Here is an 18,690-nt window from a genome sequence, read left to right on the forward strand (position 1 = left end):
TGGTTTTGTGAGTACAGGACACTGGTGGACAACTTTGTAGAGTGGTCCGAACAGAATCACCTGAGACTGAATGTTAACAAGACCAAGGAGATGGTGATCAACTTGAGGAGGAAGAGGATGCCTTCACAGCCACTACGGATCAGGGGGGGAGGTGGTGAAGGACTACAGATACCTGGGAGTGGTGATCAGCAACAGACTGGACTGGACATCTAACACTGAGGCTGTGTACAAGAAGGGGATGAGCAGACTTTATTTACCAAGGAAGCTGAGATCCTTCAACGTGTGCAGCGACATGTTGGAGATCTTTTACCAGTCTGTTGTGTGTTGGGACAGCAGCATCAGAGCCAGCACAGACTTCATGTCATCAAGAAGGCCGGCTCTGTGCTTGGACTCAGGCTGGAGTCTTCTGAGACCGTGATGGAGAGGAGAACACTGAATAAACTGTTATCCATCATGGACAATGGTCAGCACCTTCTCCATCACAGTAGACAGACAGCAGAGCACCTTCTCTCACAGGCTGATACAGGAAATCTTTCCGACCACATGCCATCACACTATACAATAACAGCTAAACAGTGGTCATAACATACAGTCACTACAAACTTTATATGTTTTTACACACTTGGTTCACTGCACCTTACATTCTGTTTTATTTTGCACAACAGTCAATACTGCTTATTTGTTGTATAATCATTTTATATTGCTATTTGTACATGATTTGTATAGGTTATTCTTTTTACAGTATTGTCACTGTGTGTAATGCTGCACTGTAATTTCCCAGCCTGGGATCAATAAAGTACATCCATCCATCCATATACAAGCATGAAGCATCAGCTCATGATATTTTAGAAACTAGCAACAATTTCCCTAAAACGTTGATGCCTAAAAACCATAAACAAATTCATTATTGGTTAAAACTGGTTATTTTATTGGCAACAGATTTTTAAAACAAAAATGAAACTATACAGCAACATATGTCATCAGTGTACAGACATTATTTGGATCCAGCAGGAGGCGAGTGCCACACAGCAGAGCTGGTGCGTTTAAAATAACGAGGCTTGCTCTTGTAGAAGATGCTTTCCAGTTTGGGCGGTTCAATTATCCCGAAGAAAGAGTCCAAATCAGGAGGGTTGAAGTACTGCTTCATAATGATCTGCTGCAGATTGTGACCTGTGAAAGGAAAAATTGAGAAATCACATATACTGAGGCATTGAGATAAATATGAGCTGGACTCAATTTGGAATAAGTCACAATTTTCCAATGACTGCTCATGAAGCTCCATCCTCTTTCACTCTTTCTGCTATGGCTGCCAAGCTGTCTGTGCTTTACAACAACTGCACAATTAGCTAACCTAAATGACAGCTGTTGGTGGCAGATACTGCTTACTATTCTCGTATTATTTTCCCTTAACATATTATATCACTGTTCCCCACAGATTTTTTTTGTCTCTTTTATAAATAAGAACCAAAAACAAGTTGAAAAATGTATCATGTAAATTATTTAATTTTTCTACTGTGTCTGTGTGGCCATTTTTATTCACTGTGCCCATGGTAACAACAATAATCACAGACGTGAAGGTTGTTTAACTACACAGAAAAGATCTGTTTACTTTTCTGATAACTATAATCGCTGCACAACTCAAATGTTTTGAGACAAGCTTCATATTTGGTTATTTGTGATGCTATGTACATACACAGTTTGAAGATAATGCATTTCTTTCACACTAATTTGATGGTGGATGTCTTGCTTTGGTACAGTGATGAGACGCTCAGAGGCAGCAGGTGTAGGGGTGGGTGTGTGTGTGTGTGTGTGTGTGTGTGTGTGTCCAGTCATATGCCATCCCTCTTGCCTTTCTTGCAACAACACTGAGTTCACCCTGGCCCACACTCTATCACACAGTGGTAAACATTTTGTCTGGGCTGGCTGCCTACTTCAAAGGCCATGAAAAACACTGTGATCAATTTATTTGATTAAAAAAAAAAACAAAAAAAACCCCAAAACTTTACATTGGGGTAAAATTCAGGAAACACAGGTATTTTCCTCATACTCTCCTTCCATACTCTTTTCTTTCAAAATAAAATCATACTATCCCATACGGCCTAGGAACCCCGGAATGAAGAAAAACTCGACAGATGTTCAGGTACATTGGAAAAAATAAACATTATTAAATAAAATGAGAAACTAAAATCATGCTTACCCTCTGCCCAGGATGGAATTGGTTTCCTTGGGGCAGACTCATCATCAGTAGAGTCGTCACTGTTTTGGTCCATCCCATAATCTTCTGCACTTTTGGACATCACAGGTTTGTTGCCTCCCTTTGGAGTGATGACGTACGACTGTGGTGATTTCTGCAGAGGAGGATAAAACACACACCACAAGGATTTACTCTGATGGGACATTATCTTCGCCACGTTTTAAGACAGGAACTGACTGACTGATCCGTTTAAATTTACCTCGATATCCACAGTCACATTGAGGCCACCACCTTTTCCCACAGGTGTGCTCATAACAGAGCGCTGCAAAGAGTAAGAAGAAAACTGGTTAATGTCTTTTCACTGTGAATTTTTACACCAGACTATCAATTACTCTGCAGTCAATATTAAAATCAACTACAAGACTTTGTTTCAGTCGTTTCTCTTCACCAGACTAAAGGATATCTATTTTTTTCCCTGACAGGAAATGGCTTGTCAGAGAGGCTATATTGGGACTCTTACCTCAATATCCACAGTCACATTCAGGGCAGCAGCAGCCTTATGGAGGAGAAAAGTAAAGAGGTACCATTTAGTGTCAAATCGACTATTGTCTTATGCACTCCAAGAGTCCATTCACAATACATGGCTGATCCCACAGAAAATGTAACATTTTTATAGCTTCCATCTCAAGTGTCAAAGTGGTAACATTTCAGTTTTTGCTCGTGTTCAGCTGTGCAGGTTTAAGTCCAATTTTCCCCTGTTGGTGTACCTGTTTTTCAGCAGCCTGTTTAGCAGCAGCTTCTCTCTGTTTAGCAGCTTTCTCCTCTGCAGCTAATCTCTGCTGCTCCTCCTAGTGGGAGAAGAATCGCATAAACAACCAGCTGACAATAACAAAGCCAGAGCTGCTCAATACGATGTGTTAATACGATGTCTTTAAAACACGAGTAATCGTATACCACACAAGTAAGTAAAAAAAAAAGAAAAAAAAAAAAGACAAGGTACCTAAGACTTATTTCATGAAACTGTCCCAATAATCAACAAACTTTTGATCATTAAGCGCAGTTTCTGCAGGAAGACATGAACTCTTCAGGATGAATTACAACTCTTGACAGTCTAACAGTGGCATAGCTGGCAGTGCTGGGACAACTTTAAACCCAAAATTAAATGGTGGATTGTGAGAGTCACAGCAACATTCAATTTGGGTAAGGGAGCATTTTAAATCATGTTTCTTCTAGGAGACCGACTGGTCATTGGTGTCTGCCAGCACGCCCATCGCTTTGCTACACACTGTATTCTAACAATCTATATGTAAACATTTTTAATGTCATTTTGGTTCCAAATTTTGATGTCTTACCAGTTTTCTTTTCTCCTCAAGTGCCTTCCTTCTCTCCTCCAGTTCTCTCCTCTCTTTCTCTCTCGCTGCTCTCTCCAGCTCCCTTTGCAGTGCGAGAGCTTTTTCTTTTTCCACTCGCTCCCTGAAGCACAGACATCAGTTCGGTAAAAAAACAAACTCTGGAGGAAACCAACCTTTTTCTTACCGTCTTAACCGAAACAAGGTTCAATTTAACACACCGTTAACCGTAATTAGGCAAATTAGCATCTGTAGTTATGACTAACCTTTCGGCAGCAGCCAGTCGCTCTTTCTCCAGCTCTCTCTCCCTCTCACGCTCCTGCTCTCTCTTCAGCTCCAGCGCTCTGCGAGCTTCGGCCAGCTTACGAGCTTGCTGTTCCTCCTCCTCTGCCTTCTTCTTGGCCAGTAACTCCTGCTGCCGCTTCTCTTCCTCCTTAAGTAAAAACAAAAGACAACATAAGAAAAAGCATACATTGAAGACTTAACCTCTTTGAATAAATGTATCAATCAATATGCAGCAGCACATCAAAATAACTTGAGGTTTTAAAAAGGACAAACATACACTCACTGGTGACTGAGTACAGCCCTGTTGATATACACGATATGCATTATCAGTCTCAATGTGCAAAGCTATAGCAACAGAAATTGCTGTATATATACAGTATTAAAAAAATAAATAAACAAAAGAACATCTTCTCACTGCAATCTTCTTCCGTTTTGCCTCTTCCTCCTTCTTTTTCAACTCCAGCTCCTCTTGGCGCTTCATGGCAGCCTTTTTCTTGGCCTTCTCCTCTGCCAGACGCTGCACAAAGAGGTTAAATATCAAAGATTAGATAATATTGTTTAAATCTGTTTTGAGGTGACCATACAGGGTCAGAGTAACCAAATGTGTTCCATACCTTATCATTTTTCTCATCAATCTGAGCCATTTTTTGCTCGATCTTCTTTTTCTTTTCCTCCTCTCTCTGCTCTTCTTTTACTTTGGCCTCAAACACTCTCCTTAGTCTCTCATCCCTCTTCCTGCAACACAAAATATAAAAATTAAAAAAGAATTATAGAATAAATTACTAAACTGTCCAATCAGAGTGTTTAAAGAGGTTATGTATTAACCTTTTAAGTTCCTCCTGTTTCTTTTTCTTCTCCTCCTCCATTTTCTTCATTCTTTCCTCCTCTTGCTCCTGTTTCTTCTTAAGTGCTTCCAGTTTGTGACGCTCTTTTGACTGTGAAAAGAGAAAACAAAGATTTAAGAAATGCACGTCGTCAGAAATCAGTTAATTCTAACGCACTGTCAAAACCCGGAAACAGATCACCATGTCCTTGAAGCAGACAGATGGAGCAAAAATCCATCCTGACAAACTTTGTGTTATTTCCACAAAGTCTGTTCTCATACTGCAGTATAATCTTCCTTTAACCTGTAAACGGCAAAGTTACAGCCAGCTTTCAAGCTTACATCTATCAAAGAAGAGTGATGACAATCTCCAACACCCAGCAAAACCTATCAAGTGTAAAATTCAATGCACCCCATCATATTCAAATTGTTACTATAAATGTAACACCCATTACAACACAACAAGTGTCCAAATACCAACAAGAATAGCTGAGAGTCATGTGAACATACGTCGTTCTTTACACACAACCCAGAATCCAAAAGGGTACAATGACATCAGCTCCAGTGTGATCTCCACACTCTATACAATCCTGATCCACTGACACACAAACCAGTTTTAGGACCAACTCAGACAGTGACAGATTCTGGTAAAGATGGATTTTTACTTCCATTATGTTACAGTGATGATAATGAAGCTAGTTTAGGTGCTCTGCAGGACTGTGAGATTAAAGAAAAACACAAAAGATGAGCATTAGTGACCCGTGGGATGAGACACCAACTAAGAAGTGCAGTTTAGAGCGTTGTTTAAGTGCAGTAGTCCCTTTCACCATTATTGCAATAAGGCTATTAAGTGTAAGTGTGCCTCTGTCAAAGAGCCTTTTCTACACAACATTCAACTTTAAGGGATTTATTCAGGAATGTTGCTGCTTGTACTCTCAGCAGAGCTCAAATTTAAAAAATTTTAAAAATTTTTCTAAATCTTCAGCCATCAAACTGCCAAGAGCCTTAATTTCAGCTCTGACACAGATGAAACTTTTAAATGTGGAAGCATGAAAGGGGCTTGTCTAATGTATGTGCTAAATCAAGATGCACAGTGGGATATTAGACACCATCAAATGCCCACAAACAGCAAACAATGCTTTAACATTACACTTACCACTATACCAATGCTCAACTGGGGAAAGGAGGGAAAAAAAACAAAAACATCCAAATAAGAGCACCACATCATTAGACAGCTCAGTAAAAACTCAAGAATATGCACTCTTCACTCTTAAAAATTCAGATTTTTAGGGATAAACACAACTAAAATGATACCTGCTAAGCAATAATTCCTATGGAGAATCCAATACTGCATATTTCCAGTTCACCGCCACATGTGAGCTGTGAACTGAAAATAAGCAGTATTGTATCACATGTCTGTTTCGTGTCAGTGAAGTTTAGCTAAAAAGAGAGGTCTTGAGCTGATCACATTTTAACGGATCGCTATCAGCTAAATCTCAATATCCTTTTTGCTGTGTTTTGTCCAGCTTGGACCTCTCTGCTTCCCTGTCCCACAGTCAGGCTAACAGTCCACTACACGACAATGTTGTTGCTTTGCATCAGGTGCATAACTCACCTTAGGATCAGTCTTCATAGGTGTGGTGTGTTTGATGAAGGACTTGATAACACCAGTGCGGCCGAGCGTATTTGGAGTCATCATTAGCATCTGATTCTTCTGCACAGTGTGGAGAAAAGATCTCATGTGGGGTCTGATTGCCTGTGCATTAACAGCAAAGGAGAAGAAGTAAGTTAATTAAGAAATCTATCAATTACATCCGTATATTTACAAAGATTTTTGTGTCTTACACTTTGACTTTTCTTGGGAGGAGAAAACATCTTTGTGGGGCTTTCTTCTACAGTATCTGGCACTTTGCGTTTGGTGCTTTGGCGACTGGACTGGGAAGTCTGCTGTTTCTCAGCAACAACTGAAAACACAGGCACATGTCAACAACAATCATCAACTAAAATGAAATCTAAAGAAAAGTTAATTAATAAAATGGAGAGTTCCAATACCTGGTTTCCTATTTGGAGTGCTCATTTTTTGCTCATTGTTGTACAATGATGGGGGTGCCAGTTTGGGAGAGTTTGCAGCCACAGATCGAGTAATGCGTCCAACAGCTGGATTTACATTCTGGTTAAAGCAAAACAAAAACAAAAATAAAAGCATCAATACCCAAAGGATAAATTAAATTTTGACATTTAATAAGTAAAAACATATTCATACCTGCGAAGTTTGCTTCGATTCTTCAGATGCAGCATCATTCTCTGTGTCAGCAGTTACAGCTTCTGACATGCTTTATCAGTGAATAAATTAGTAATGGTAAGAAACACTTCAAAACAAATAAAAATCACTGAATTGACAAGTCACAAATAGCGATGGTGATGTTATGTAGACAGATTTACCAGCCACTAATACAAATAATGATTTTTCTTTTTCCATTAAGACATAAATATATTCATCAGTGCAAATTAAGCTCGTCATTACTCACGCCTCTCTATCCTCTTCCTCTACAGAGTCCCTGCAAGCGTCCTCTACAATAAGAAATAAAAAGCCACATAAAACGTACTGATTAACGACAATCAAAGTGTGAAAGAATTTGCTCATGTTTTGCATTTCATGTAATAATAATAAAAATGTGGCTCATGTCGCACCGTCCGAGTTGCTGCTACATGTGGAGTTGACCATGCGAGCCGCCTTCCTCTTAAGCATGGAGCGGCGTGAGGCACGGCGAACAGACTCCTGAGTCATACTGTGCCGCAGACCGGCCAGCGAGTGACGCAGCTTGAGGGAGCACCTTACAGAGCTCCGTCGTGAGCTTTGAGCTACGCCGGCTATCGCTATCTTTGCAGCTGTGCGGCCAGGAGAAGCCTCCGGCTTTTTGGCAAGCTCAGCAGACAAGCGCTCAACAGGAGAGATACAGACAACAACTTCAGGTGAGGGTATCTTAGATGGGGATTGGTCTTCTGGAGAGATGCTGACAACAACCTCAGGTGAGGTCAGCTTAGGTGTAGACTTTTCAGTGCTACTTGTTTTGTTCGGCTTGACCTCCACATTGTTCACCGTGTTATTTTTGCCCAACTCTTGCTTCTTGTTGTCCATCTCATCAATGTTGCTGCTGTCCTGGAGTGACTGGCTCACATCCTCTGCGGCCTCAGACTTTCTTCGTTTGTTTTTGCGAGTGGCACGTTTAGGCTGTGTGGTGGTGTTGGCTTCAGAGGTGGAGGCCTCTGGAACAGTCTCTTCTTCAGCAATTAAGTTCAGTGATTTGACAGATGAGCCACGAAGGTTGCTGCGCTTTCCCTTTGAAAATCTGTACATGAAATTTTTTTAGATTAAGAAAGGCACAACGTACTTGAAATTCCTCAGGTTTGAAGAAATGTAAAAATGTATCAACAACAAAAACAAACCTTCGCCTGGCTTGATTTTCTTCCTGACGCCCCAAAGACACACGCTTCCTGCGACTATTCTTTTTCTGTGATGGTGTTTTTGGCATCAGTTCTGGTTCAGCATTAAAATCTCTGAAATAATAATGATTTAAAAAAAAAAAAGAAAAAAAAAAGCAGCTCCGTGAGTAAAACCTTAAGGACAATTCTAGTGAAGAGCAAAAGGATCTGAAGATGGAAACTTGAAACAAGAAAATTAAAATCTTTTTTTTATGATATTACTTTAAGCGTACCTTGAGAACATGCGGTTGGCTTCCTGTTGGATCTCCTCAAGCCAAACCATGTGGACATTATCAATTTCATCCATGAATTCTTGTGTTTTGGCATCAAACATTTGCATGAGGGACTGCACAGATGATAGTACAGAATTCATGTTGACAGCCTGAGGAAAAAGATGACACGGTTAAATCTGGACAAGCTGGAACAAGTTAATGCTCAGGTCACAATGACAGGACTGGTTGCTTATGTTTTAATCTCTGTTCTGATACAGTCTTTGTTCCCCTTTAAGCAAAACCATTTGAAACCAATTTGCATTAAACCTCCTGGAAAAATCTAAACAGCAAAGGCCACTTACATGCAATGTATCAATAACTAACCAAAAACCCGAATTACATCAGGCAGAGTCAACAACCATACACAAAACCACTAATGAAATAAAATGGTCTCTTTAGTGAGGAATCTGGAAAGTGTTTCTTGATTTTTGATCTGAAATGATTTACCAAGACATTAACTTTACTGCTGATACTTAACATAGGTAAAAATTACATGTACTATCAAAGTACTACTATTAATATGTTAAAGTAATATCTCACTGTGTGTTTAGCGACTTGTCATCGTGTACAAAAAGGGGCATTGAAGAATAAAGCAGAATAGTTTCCTTTAAAGGTTAACAGGGTTGACACGTAATGTGTTTTGTCTCGCAGTGCCAGATCCATACTGGACGCTCGATGCCTTTCAAAGTGTAATCGGTGCATGCGCAGTGTCTTTTAATTTCGCGGACGGATTGCTATGGGCTATGCAGTAGCTATTTAATAACAATGTAGCCGACAACAACATCGGTTGTTTTGGATCTTACAGTAGCATTGACATACTGTGTCTCAATAAAAAACATATTACATTCACATACTCCTAACATTTGGTTTTATGTTAGGAGTGAGTTTGTAATGTTAACAGAAGTAGCTAACGTTTCCCAGGTAAAACGTTAGCTTAGCTCAAATGTGATCGACGAACATTAAAAAGCAAATAGTCAAATAATGTTAAGTGTTACCCAAGACTACGCTACTGGGAAACACAATATGTGAATTTACCTGTGAAGATCACAACGTTTCAACGTATAACTGCTATTATTTCAACGTCTTAAAACCTGGGTTAACTAGCTAACATTAATATTATTATTTGACTGCAAAATAATTAGTTACCTTTGAAGTCCGGGTTTCTGAAAAGGAAATCTTATGCTCGTTGCTCCGCTAATATTTAAAGCTCAAAATCAAACGCATAATGACGTGAAAATAAATCTGCAAAAAATTGAGGGAGTTCCCACTTTTCTTTACAGCTCATGTATAAACTCTCAACGGTCTGAACGATCCTGGATGGTAACTGCGATCACTCCCGCTGATACTGTTTAAAAAGCGTCACCACCCAATCCAAACGCAAAGCTCCGTGACGTTGGTAGCGATTTGTTCGATTTGCTTTTTGTGACTATCCGCAAGGGCGGAGGCGAGCAATGGCACAGTGCGGACACCGTAGACACACACATATAAAGCGAGCGTCCCCACTGAAGTTCAGGGCGGAGTTACAGTGCTGCTCAGATTTAAATCAACCAATTGATATAAGCCAGGATTTCCTCTTCTTCGCGCATGCTTTACGTGTTTGACAATGGTTTTATCTCCTGTACTTTCAGTAATTAAGACACAAAACGATTATGAACCTATTTTAAGAAAAAAGTATGACTATTATGGGTTGATGAGGTATGGTGAGTTCCAGAGGCACAATCTCGTTTTTTTGTGTTCTGTGATGAACTCTGTCTGTCCTTCCTGCCATCCTCTCCTGCAGACTGTGAGACCATTACTGCCATTCCTCCAGAAAACAAAGCCACAGGATATTTAAAGCCATCAATCACACAACAAAAGCCATTGGAGCTCGCCAAAGTAAGGTAAGGACACTTTTTATTTGTTCAATGTTTATAACACATCAACAAGAAATGGAAACATGAAAATTAAACTGAATGTCAATTGTTTTATTTGAATACGTTTCATTTACAATACAATCTAATTGGTTTATGGTTTCGTAGGTCATAGTCCTCCACAGTGCTACAAGCCAGCGGCAAGATCCACTGAGTTGACAAATGTGTTGTGAAAATGTTCTTTTTCATTTTCTTTTGATAATATCAAAACAAACAAAGCACTTATTTGTAGCACCGCTGTCTTACATACAGCTACTTATTTCATCCATTTTATCCACGGTTGCTCAAATGAATGGAAGCGTAAAAACTTAAAAGTAATTTAGATTTACCTGTAAAATAACTTGCTTGACATACTTTTTTAATCTGGGTAAATGAAATGCTTAGGACGGTCACTGTTGCTGTTTCAAAGAGGCCAACAGAAAGACGTCGAAGGCAGTTTACAAACACACCCAGGCTCTCGAGGAAAAGTCACTGGCTGCCCTGAAAATACAGAGGTGTACAGGTAAATTAATAATACGCTGTTACATCAGTGTCATGAAGAAATATGCAACATGAAATCTAGGAACAAAGCAAGGGTGCTGAAGTGCTGAATAAAATCACATTCTCTGAAACTGAGACTGCAGAGAACAATACTTACAAACAGGCTTGTTGAGTAATGGCCCACTGACAGGCAATTTTCAGTATTTCCTCTAATGGAAGATATCGTGTACCTTTTTCAATTGGGGTGGAGTTTGCATTACAGTATGTTTATTCAAAAGTGTATTGCCATCATTCTAATCAAACTGCTGATACACTGAATTCCTCTAGGTGCGAATTTGCAAACAAGCAGCTTCACATCGTTGTGTGTGATAATTCAAGATTCAAGACCTTTATTGTCATCGAACAACAACAAAATTAGACAATGAATTAGACAATGAATAATGAAAACACTGAAATCACATTGTCTTATTCTTATAGGTGCTATGTCACTCTCTAAGGGCCCTGACAACCCCTGGAGCCCCCAGTTTTCTGCACTATCACTGTAATAAAAGCTTGTCTGTCTTTTTGCCGCTTAAGCATTTGAAGAGCCATTTCTCATTAAATGGAGAGTGTGACTGTTGTGTGACTCCATTATTTTGTCCCTGGATAAAACCGATCATGCCATTTCTGAGGTTGTAAAAGATTACACACACGCAGTTCAAGACTGCATGTGAGCTTTCCTCATCATTGCATCTTATTTTGTCATTCAAATTCTATGCACTACATAAGATATCATGTACTACTGTTATTCATTTTTATTGATCTTGATCTTTCTGTAATGTGTAAGCTATTTGCTTGTATTTTTTTGTGCTGTATTGTGGAAGGTGAAGTGCGTTCTTTTTATTATTAATGTACACACTTTCATATTTATTGCATAAATAAACCTTGTTCTGACATCACTGCTTATCTTTGCTTGTGTGTTACCTGGCATGAGAGGGATTTTGGTTCCTGATTTCTTCAGGACAACCTGTAGATCACATGACTTAGCAGTGCCATTAACGCTTGCCTGTTCCCTCAGTATGACACAAACTTCATCTTTCCTCAGCAGCCAGTCCATCTGACAGCCCAGGTAGCTCACACCACGAATGCAGATCTCAGAAAGGTCATTGGGAAGAAGTGGGGAAAAGGCCAGGCAGTCCTTCTGAACTCTAGAGAAAAAAAAAACAGCCTGTAGATCTTTGCATCACTGCCCATGTGCTCTGTACATTTGTATATAAACAAATACAGAAGATATAAATTCATTGTGTGAGATGGAAGGATTTATGACTGACCTGAAGCCAGTATAACCAAACAGCACAGCTTGCAGGAATCCTCCCATACCCGTAAGGAAGTTGACTGCACCAGAGCCATCTGATGATTCACTCCATACCTTTGAGGAGAGGTAATTGCACACATTCACTCAATGTTCAGTTAAAAGGCAAGCATTTGTATTAAGAGGGTGTGTGAGTAAGGATACCTGAAACGGTCCCTGGATGTTTTTGAAGCACTTCTCAAGTAAATGGTAAGCTTTCTCAGCCTCGCCAAGCTCCAACCAGCCGATTGCAAACATACTCTTATAATGGAAAATAAACACATTGATGCAAAAGTACATTAATTATTGAAGAAATAACAGCAACAACAGGCTTCTGTATTCAATGCAAGGAGACACTGTAATGCATAGCAATTATGTGTACCACAGGCAACTAATTAACTAACTGATCTGACATTTACCAACAGATATTGATAGACCTGTTTCTACCTGACTCTTTCAGATCTGTTTTTAGTCTCTACCATCTCCTGAGAAGTATCTGGCAATGAGATGCTAATTCTTCCACCAAGTTTGCCAGCTAGTCAGTAACTTCTTCTCACTCCCATTTGGTGCTGAGCAGGCGACAGACTGATAAGAGCATTTTTAGCTGAAATCAGCTGCTTAATGAGGAAAGATGCTAATGAGAGTTGTGAGAGTCGAAGTAAAAAGAAATTAGATGAAACAGATGAAAATGGTCCATAGACCTGACAGTTCATTACTACACTATAGCTCCTTTCATGTTTACATACTCATTTGCTTCTTTATTGATAGAAATATTGATTACAGCAGCTTTAAGTAAGACTGTTAATGCAGATTTTTAAGTGCATTTCTCACATTGTGGTATTGCTGCTTTTACTTAACTAAAGGATCTGAATACTTGCTCCACCACTGCCAAGTTTTATCTCATAAATACAACATGCTGTGTCTTACCCATGTCATGGCTGGCCCATAAGGGTTTGTAACCGCCTCATATATTTCAAGGTCATTTCTCCTGACCTCTGAAGGCATTGGCAATCCAAGTGGATAGCCTAACATCACTGCGTCTGCCTGCTTCACTGGATGACCTGTGAAAGATCCAAAAGACATTCTGACATAATGTTATGGACATGCATTTTTCTTATGTAGGTCAGTGTCAGAAAGGTGAAGAAAATAACCTTTAACATAGCCATCATACTCAGGGTGGTACTGGGATTCTTGGTCAAAAGGTATTTTGATCCGGTCGGCCACTTCTTGCCATTCTATTGGTGCGGGATGTTGGAGGAGGGCAGCCAAATCAACAGCGAATTGGAGACTGACAAATGAGAAACTTTTTGTATTACTGATATTCATAAGCTGACATGCGCAAGAGGGAAATATTCCAATACAGGTACCTGAATTTGGCCACTGTGTTTGTGTACACAGAGTTGTTGACATTGTAGTAATACTCATCAGGTGGGATAACACCTAAATGACACAACGGGGAAAAGCTTTATAGAATTTCAATTCTAGTAATTATGTAATGATCACATACATATCATACAGTTATGCTCACAAGTTAGTAATGAAAGTTACGTTTATATAGCATTTTTAGGTATCAAAAATATATTTAGAAATAGAAAATATAGGGAATTAAATTAAAAAAGTCACGTTTTTCCAGTGACAGAGAAATCAGATTCTAGTTCAGCTAATATTAAAGAATTTGCCCAACAATCATGTTAAGTGCTAGTAAACAGCTTTACCTAAGAGATGATACTTCTGGTCCTGAGGGTTCCACGTTACTCTAGAAACCCAGTAATCAGCCACACCATAGATCACCTCACTAGCTTGGCCGTCTCTAAACATGGACAGATCCTGCAACAAAGAGCTCAATTAATACCAACATGCAGGGTGAGATGATATGATGGTCATAAAAGAGTATACCTCAGTAAGGTAGAGGTAGTTTTGGAAGGCCAGGGTGACATCTCCATTTATGTGAATCTCTTGTTGTCCATAAATGTCCACTGGACACACCTCTCTCCCTGACACAGCACTCTCCCATGGGAACTTTAGTCCCTGGAAAGACAGCATCTTTTCTTCAGAAGACTCACACATATTCATTGTTATTGTTAAAATGTAGAACACGGAGAAAGAAAAACATCATCATCATTCCCAAAACACAGCCAGCCAGGTTATTCTGCCACCGGCAGCTGGCTTCAAGTGTACATGATCTTGCTAGCTGCAAACCACAACTGCAGTTTACCTGACACTTTTATCTCAGGTCAAGCATCTAATAAAGTGCACTTGTTGGACTATTATCTGCAGATATTGCATTTGTTAAAAGTAAAGCATTTGGAGAGATTAGTTTCTCTGTGTTCAAGTCAGGGCCTTCCAAGCTAGCCCTTATGCTAGCTCTTTACGCCTGATGTGCTAACTACTGGGCTAGCTGTTGATGTTATGTATTTAACTTGTTATGCCGGAATAGTTCATTTTGTTAAATATGCTTATTTGCATTCTTGATAACATTTAGATCAGATAATCAATACCTCTCTCACGACTACATGCTATACAGACAGAAGGTCAAACAGCTAAGCGCAAACACTTGAACCTAGGGAAAAAAGCTAACCAGGCTCTGTCCAAAAGTAACAAAATGTGTGTATGAGGGCTAAAGCTCACTGACAAACATGTTACATCTTGTTTAATCCACAAACAAACAGAAATACAAAAAAAAATACAGGATGCATGCAGCAACTTGTTGGTCACGCATGTCAACTTCCTAGAGTCTCCACCTGTGGTGCGACCTCACAAAGACAAAGCAAAGAGAGAAAAAGTTGCAGCAGTGTTTATTTTTTTTATATTTCTGTTTGTGTAAATATTAAGCAATATATAGTGTTTAAAAGCAACGGTTATGGGTGTTGACAGGCCTTTTGGTCTACCCTTTCTTTATTGTATCACATCTTTGAGTCTGTTGTATTTCATCCAACAGTTTTCACACTCGCACAGTTGCTTCCATTGACAGACTATAAAGAGCAACTCTTGTGTGTTAAGCTCTCTGCGTCAGCTACATACATACTGATCACCATACCTTGTAGCCCAGTTTTTCGGCATTATACTTTGCACCATCTACAGTCCCCACCCTGTACTGCAGCACAGCTCGGGCAAGCTTTGGATAGAAAAGGGCTATAGCAGGATACATCCAAATGTCCTATCACAGGAAGGGAAGGTCATTGTGTTAGACATCACACAACAGAAACAAACAACATGCAGATAACATATCATCATATCATACCATACCTGGTCCCAGAACACATGGCCCCAGTAGTCCTGACCATCCCCACCATTAGACAGACCACCGGGACTGACTCCTCCGAAAGAGCTGGAGGTGTCATGTATGGAGGGAAAAGCACTGAGGAGGTAGAACATACAGCCAATCACGGCCTTGCAGAGTTTCTCTGACCCTGTTGCCTCTACCTTGCTCTTCAGCCACAGTTCTTTCCAGGCCTTCTCATGAGACGGACGCAGGTTACCAGTTGCCATCAGACTCAGGCCCTGATCAAAACTGGCCTCAGCAGTGTCTAAACTGTTGGCCACAGCCAGGAAGAAGCCCCAGCGAGCCTGGCTCTGCTCTGGAAGCAGTGTCAGAGTGGATGGTATGGGGGTCCAGATAAGGTGTACTGTGGGACAGGAACCTCCTGGGTACTCAGCACTCTTTGTCTGTCCTAGAATGTGCCTGAGGGAGAGGAATGTAGACTGTGTAAGATATCATACTTGTGCTACATGGACAAAAATGTGTTTCTGTTTACCTTACCTTCCGCCTTTGTAATCTGGACCAGACTCGAAAACTATGTCTTTGCTCTGAGGTGTGAATGAAGTGACCAGCTTAATGTTGACCGGCTCCTCTGAAGTAACCTGACGCACCAACAGAACCTCCATCACCATCAGGTTGGAGTAGTATCGGTGTGAATACAATGACTGCGAGATGGTCACACTTGCTGAGCTCAGAGTGTGGGTAAAAATGCCTGGATGAGAAGATGAGACAGTGATAATTCTTCACAGAATGAAATAAGATCGGCAGCAACACATGTTCTGCAACCAGAGGCTACCTGTGTGGGTGTCTAGGCTGTAGGTGTGCTGGACTGATTCCTCTGACTCAACCTCCACGGCTAGAGGACAGGGGACATCCGCTCGGTGACACCGTCCACCCTCCCCATTATACACACCACCCATGTGCATGATATCGTTGTACACCCTCCATCCCAGAAGCCCATTGGCCAGTGGAGGGAGGAAGCGGTGGTCAGATGGTAAGATGTCAGTGGAAAAGATGTAAGGGTCTGAGTCACCGGACATGGCGAGTAAGTATTTCTATTTGGAAAGCTTGAATTGAACCAAGAGGTCTTGTGTCTTCATTCGTTGAGTGAGCCCCAGCTCTTGAACAATGAAAGATTATTTAACTTGTTATCACAACTTAAAAACACCTCTATTTTACATCAAGTCTCTACTCTTACACTTCCTCTGTTATTATAAAGATTACGTGCAGATGTATTCAATATTATCAGATTAATATAAAATATATTAACCTCACCAAGCAAGAGTAAGAGACTTAAGATCAACACTAGAAATTTTTACTGCAGAAAAAAACACCCTTTTCACAAGGTCCTGCCAGTACAGGCTATTTGTAGATTGTGTACTTTGACACTTTTGTGTCATAAGACCAAACGTCATCCTAACACATCATCGCAAACAGGTGAACAGAAATTCAGAGAAACGAGCCACAGTCACTGAACAAAATAACAAACAAAGATCAGAAAAAAGTAAATTGCAGGACAAATATTTTGTCCTCATTATCTGCCTGAAACTGTTAACTACTCTGAAGGCATTCACCGGTAAATCACTAAACATACAATCTCGATGATCTTGCTGAGCCACTCCTGAAAGTTAGCCGGCGTTGTTGCAGTCAAACGTCTGCCTAAGCATCCGGCATAACTGCCTCCAACACAGCACCACTACAGTGTGAATGTTTCACTCTCACGTGAACAGGAAGAAGCATCTGTTTCTGCAACAAAGAGAAAAAAGTTTTTTAAAAAAAGGTGGAAGCTTCCAATCCGCTTGCTCTTTTCACTTTAACAGCACGGAAAAAAAGCAGCTCGTGTGCTCTTGGTTCCTTTCACCTCTCGTGAAAACAAAGAACTCAAACCGAGTTGATGAAGTGGACTCAGGTTTGCGGTACCAAAGCCTCACTACTGCAGGAGGCAGCGCTGCGTGCTGCAAAGAAAACCCGGCACCGGTGTTTGTGTGCTGGAAAACATGGCATGGATTTGATGTGGAGGATAAGACGGAGAATGGACTCCCCTGTGCAGTGGATCAATAGAAAGGACACCACTACCTACTCAACGTCCTCATTAGATTTTAGTGAAATGTAAATAGTGCACTAATGACACTACGTATCATATCAGCTCCCAGCTTTAAGAGACTTTAACAGGTGGACAGTTTGTCTTGTTACAGGCTGTGTTGGCCGCCAACTTGTGCGTCCGTATGTACAATTAAAACACCAGGACCACTTGGCTGAGACAGTAAAAATACTCTCCAGGTCACGGGGAGAGTGTTTACATCTTTTCCAAGAAGTATCACGTCACTTTCTCCAAACAAAACCCTGTCACCTCTGCTGTGCTTACAAGGTGCTCTGAATTCCCCCTTTCCACTTTTTGCTGTTAGCTCTCGTTTTCATTATTTACCCAACCAATCTGCATGATTATCTTAGATAAAAAGTTTCTGTCAGAGGCGAGAACCTCTGGAACAACTTGTCCAAGGAAATGCCGCTGTCAGATTCAGTTTTCTCTTTTAAATCTCTTCTGAAGACGTGCATATTTATGATATTGGGTTTTACAAAAATCTGCCCTTTATTGACATATGCATTTTCTATTTGCTTTAATTTTTTCTTGGCTTACATTTTATTCCATTGTTTGAAGGTCTTTTGTTTCTGAAAAGTGCTATAAAAATCTTTTATTGACTACAATCAGGGTTGCTCCTGTCTTTGTAAGGATCATGAGTAGAAGCTGTTAAAGCAACCCCACAACCACTACCAGCGACATTTTTAACTTAACACAGTGCACAAAATGAGATCCAGCTGGTGATCTGGTGGCCTAGGGGTTAAAGTGTCAGCCATGAACCACAATGTCCCAGCCAAGGACCTCAGTTGCATGTCATTTCCCAATTCTCTCTCCGCTCATTTCCTGTAATTTCCCCATTTTTGCTCTTGAATAGAGGCATAACATGTCCTAAAATACTTTTAAAACCTCTATAAATAAAACAATGGCATAAAAGTCAAGGTAACAGCTTATCAAGAAGCCCCTATTGAGGTCCCCTCCTAAAGACACACACTCCTGCAACAACCCCCATTTTGTCTTAAAGCTGATTTTGTCTTTGATCTGATTAGACCACACAGAAACATTCACAGGGTTCTCAGGCATATCACCACTCAACCTGTAAAACAACCATATGGTGTGTGTGTGTGTGTGTGTGTGTGTGTGTGATGTTCTGGATGAGCTTTCCAAAGTAAAATAAACCTGGTGACACCAGACTTCAAATTCGGGCCACATACATACAGTACAGAAG

General features: G+C 40.3%; 2 protein-coding genes and 1 long non-coding RNA gene across 9 annotated transcripts; 1 reads left to right on the forward strand and 2 right to left on the reverse strand.

The window, feature by feature from the left end:
- Positions 1-904: 904 nt before the first annotated feature.
- LOC124061912 (inner centromere protein) lies at positions 905-9,758 on the reverse strand. 2 transcript variants are annotated; one of them, XM_046394251.1, is made up of 20 exons: positions 9,553-9,758; positions 8,368-8,516; positions 8,099-8,209; positions 7,343-8,001; positions 7,180-7,222; positions 6,915-6,984; positions 6,704-6,821; positions 6,497-6,615; positions 6,267-6,407; positions 5,808-5,825; positions 4,654-4,763; positions 4,443-4,563; positions 4,244-4,345; positions 3,810-3,976; positions 3,547-3,667; positions 2,962-3,042; positions 2,715-2,750; positions 2,454-2,516; positions 2,198-2,348; positions 905-1,170 (listed from the first exon to the last, which is right to left on the reverse strand). In XM_046394251.1, exons 2-20 carry the CDS (start codon positions 8,505-8,507, stop codon positions 995-997), a joined length of 2,547 nt encoding a protein of 848 aa, XP_046250207.1. In that variant the 5' UTR covers positions 8,508-8,516; positions 9,553-9,758; the 3' UTR covers positions 905-994. The 2 variants fall into 2 exon arrangements, with proteins under 2 accessions (XP_046250207.1, XP_046250208.1); XM_046394252.1 differs by lacking the exon at positions 5,808-5,825.
- A 153-nt stretch (positions 9,759-9,911) lies between these two features.
- On the forward strand, positions 9,912-11,734 carry LOC124061915. 2 transcript variants are annotated; one of them, XR_006843836.1, is made up of 5 exons: positions 9,912-10,101; positions 10,187-10,286; positions 10,425-10,482; positions 10,701-10,818; positions 11,274-11,734. It is a non-coding gene; the product is annotated as an uncharacterized LOC124061915 (long non-coding RNA). The 2 variants fall into 2 exon arrangements; XR_006843835.1 differs by lacking the exon at positions 10,425-10,482 and having other exon boundaries at positions 9,920-10,101.
- On the reverse strand, positions 10,354-17,383 carry pgghg (protein-glucosylgalactosylhydroxylysine glucosidase). Of its 5 annotated transcripts, XM_046394254.1 has the most exons (15): positions 17,247-17,383; positions 16,980-17,131; positions 16,182-16,505; positions 15,887-16,097; positions 15,373-15,808; positions 15,164-15,283; positions 14,023-14,154; positions 13,842-13,953; positions 13,494-13,566; positions 13,278-13,414; positions 13,054-13,187; positions 12,292-12,387; positions 12,107-12,204; positions 11,760-11,983; positions 10,354-10,796 (listed from the first exon to the last, which is right to left on the reverse strand). In XM_046394254.1, exons 3-15 carry the CDS (start codon positions 16,423-16,425, stop codon positions 10,720-10,722), a joined length of 2,094 nt encoding a protein of 697 aa, XP_046250210.1. In that variant the 5' UTR covers positions 16,426-16,505; positions 16,980-17,131; positions 17,247-17,383; the 3' UTR covers positions 10,354-10,719. The 5 variants fall into 5 exon arrangements, with proteins under 5 accessions (XP_046250210.1, XP_046250213.1, XP_046250209.1 ...); XM_046394257.1 differs by lacking the exon at positions 17,247-17,383 and having other exon boundaries at positions 11,842-11,983; positions 16,980-17,240; XM_046394253.1 differs by lacking the exon at positions 17,247-17,383 and having other exon boundaries at positions 16,980-17,240.
- Between the last annotated feature and the right edge of the window lie 1,307 nt (positions 17,384-18,690).

This window comes from Scatophagus argus, chromosome 7 (genome assembly GCF_020382885.2).
Source record: "Scatophagus argus isolate fScaArg1 chromosome 7, fScaArg1.pri, whole genome shotgun sequence".
NCBI lineage: Eukaryota > Metazoa > Chordata > Actinopteri > Scatophagidae > Scatophagus > Scatophagus argus.

What these genes read in the sequence shown, in the direction of transcription:
- LOC124061912 (XM_046394251.1), bottom strand. Translation starts at nt 8,507, where the DNA reads ATGAATTCTGTACTATCATCTGTGCAGTCCCTCATGCAAATGTTTGAT. An exon ending in AATCGAAGCAAACTTCGCAG is followed by an intron (nt 6,822 to 6,914) that starts GTATGAATATGT and finishes TGCTTTAACCAG; the next exon opens with AATGTAAATCCAGCTGTTGG. An exon ending in AAACAGGAGGAACTTAAAAG is followed by an intron (nt 4,564 to 4,653) that starts GTTAATACATAA and finishes TTTGTGTTGCAG; the next exon opens with GAAGAGGGATGAGAGACTAA.
- pgghg (XM_046394254.1), bottom strand. Translation starts at nt 16,425, where the DNA reads ATGTCCGGTGACTCAGACCCTTACATCTTTTCCACTGACATCTTACCA. An exon ending in ACTACCTCTACCTTACTGAG is followed by an intron (nt 13,954 to 14,022) that starts GTATACTCTTTT and finishes TCTTTGTTGCAG; the next exon opens with GATCTGTCCATGTTTAGAGA. An exon ending in ACATCCAGGGACCGTTTCAG is followed by an intron (nt 12,205 to 12,291) that starts GTATCCTTACTC and finishes CTCTCCTCAAAG; the next exon opens with GTATGGAGTGAATCATCAGA.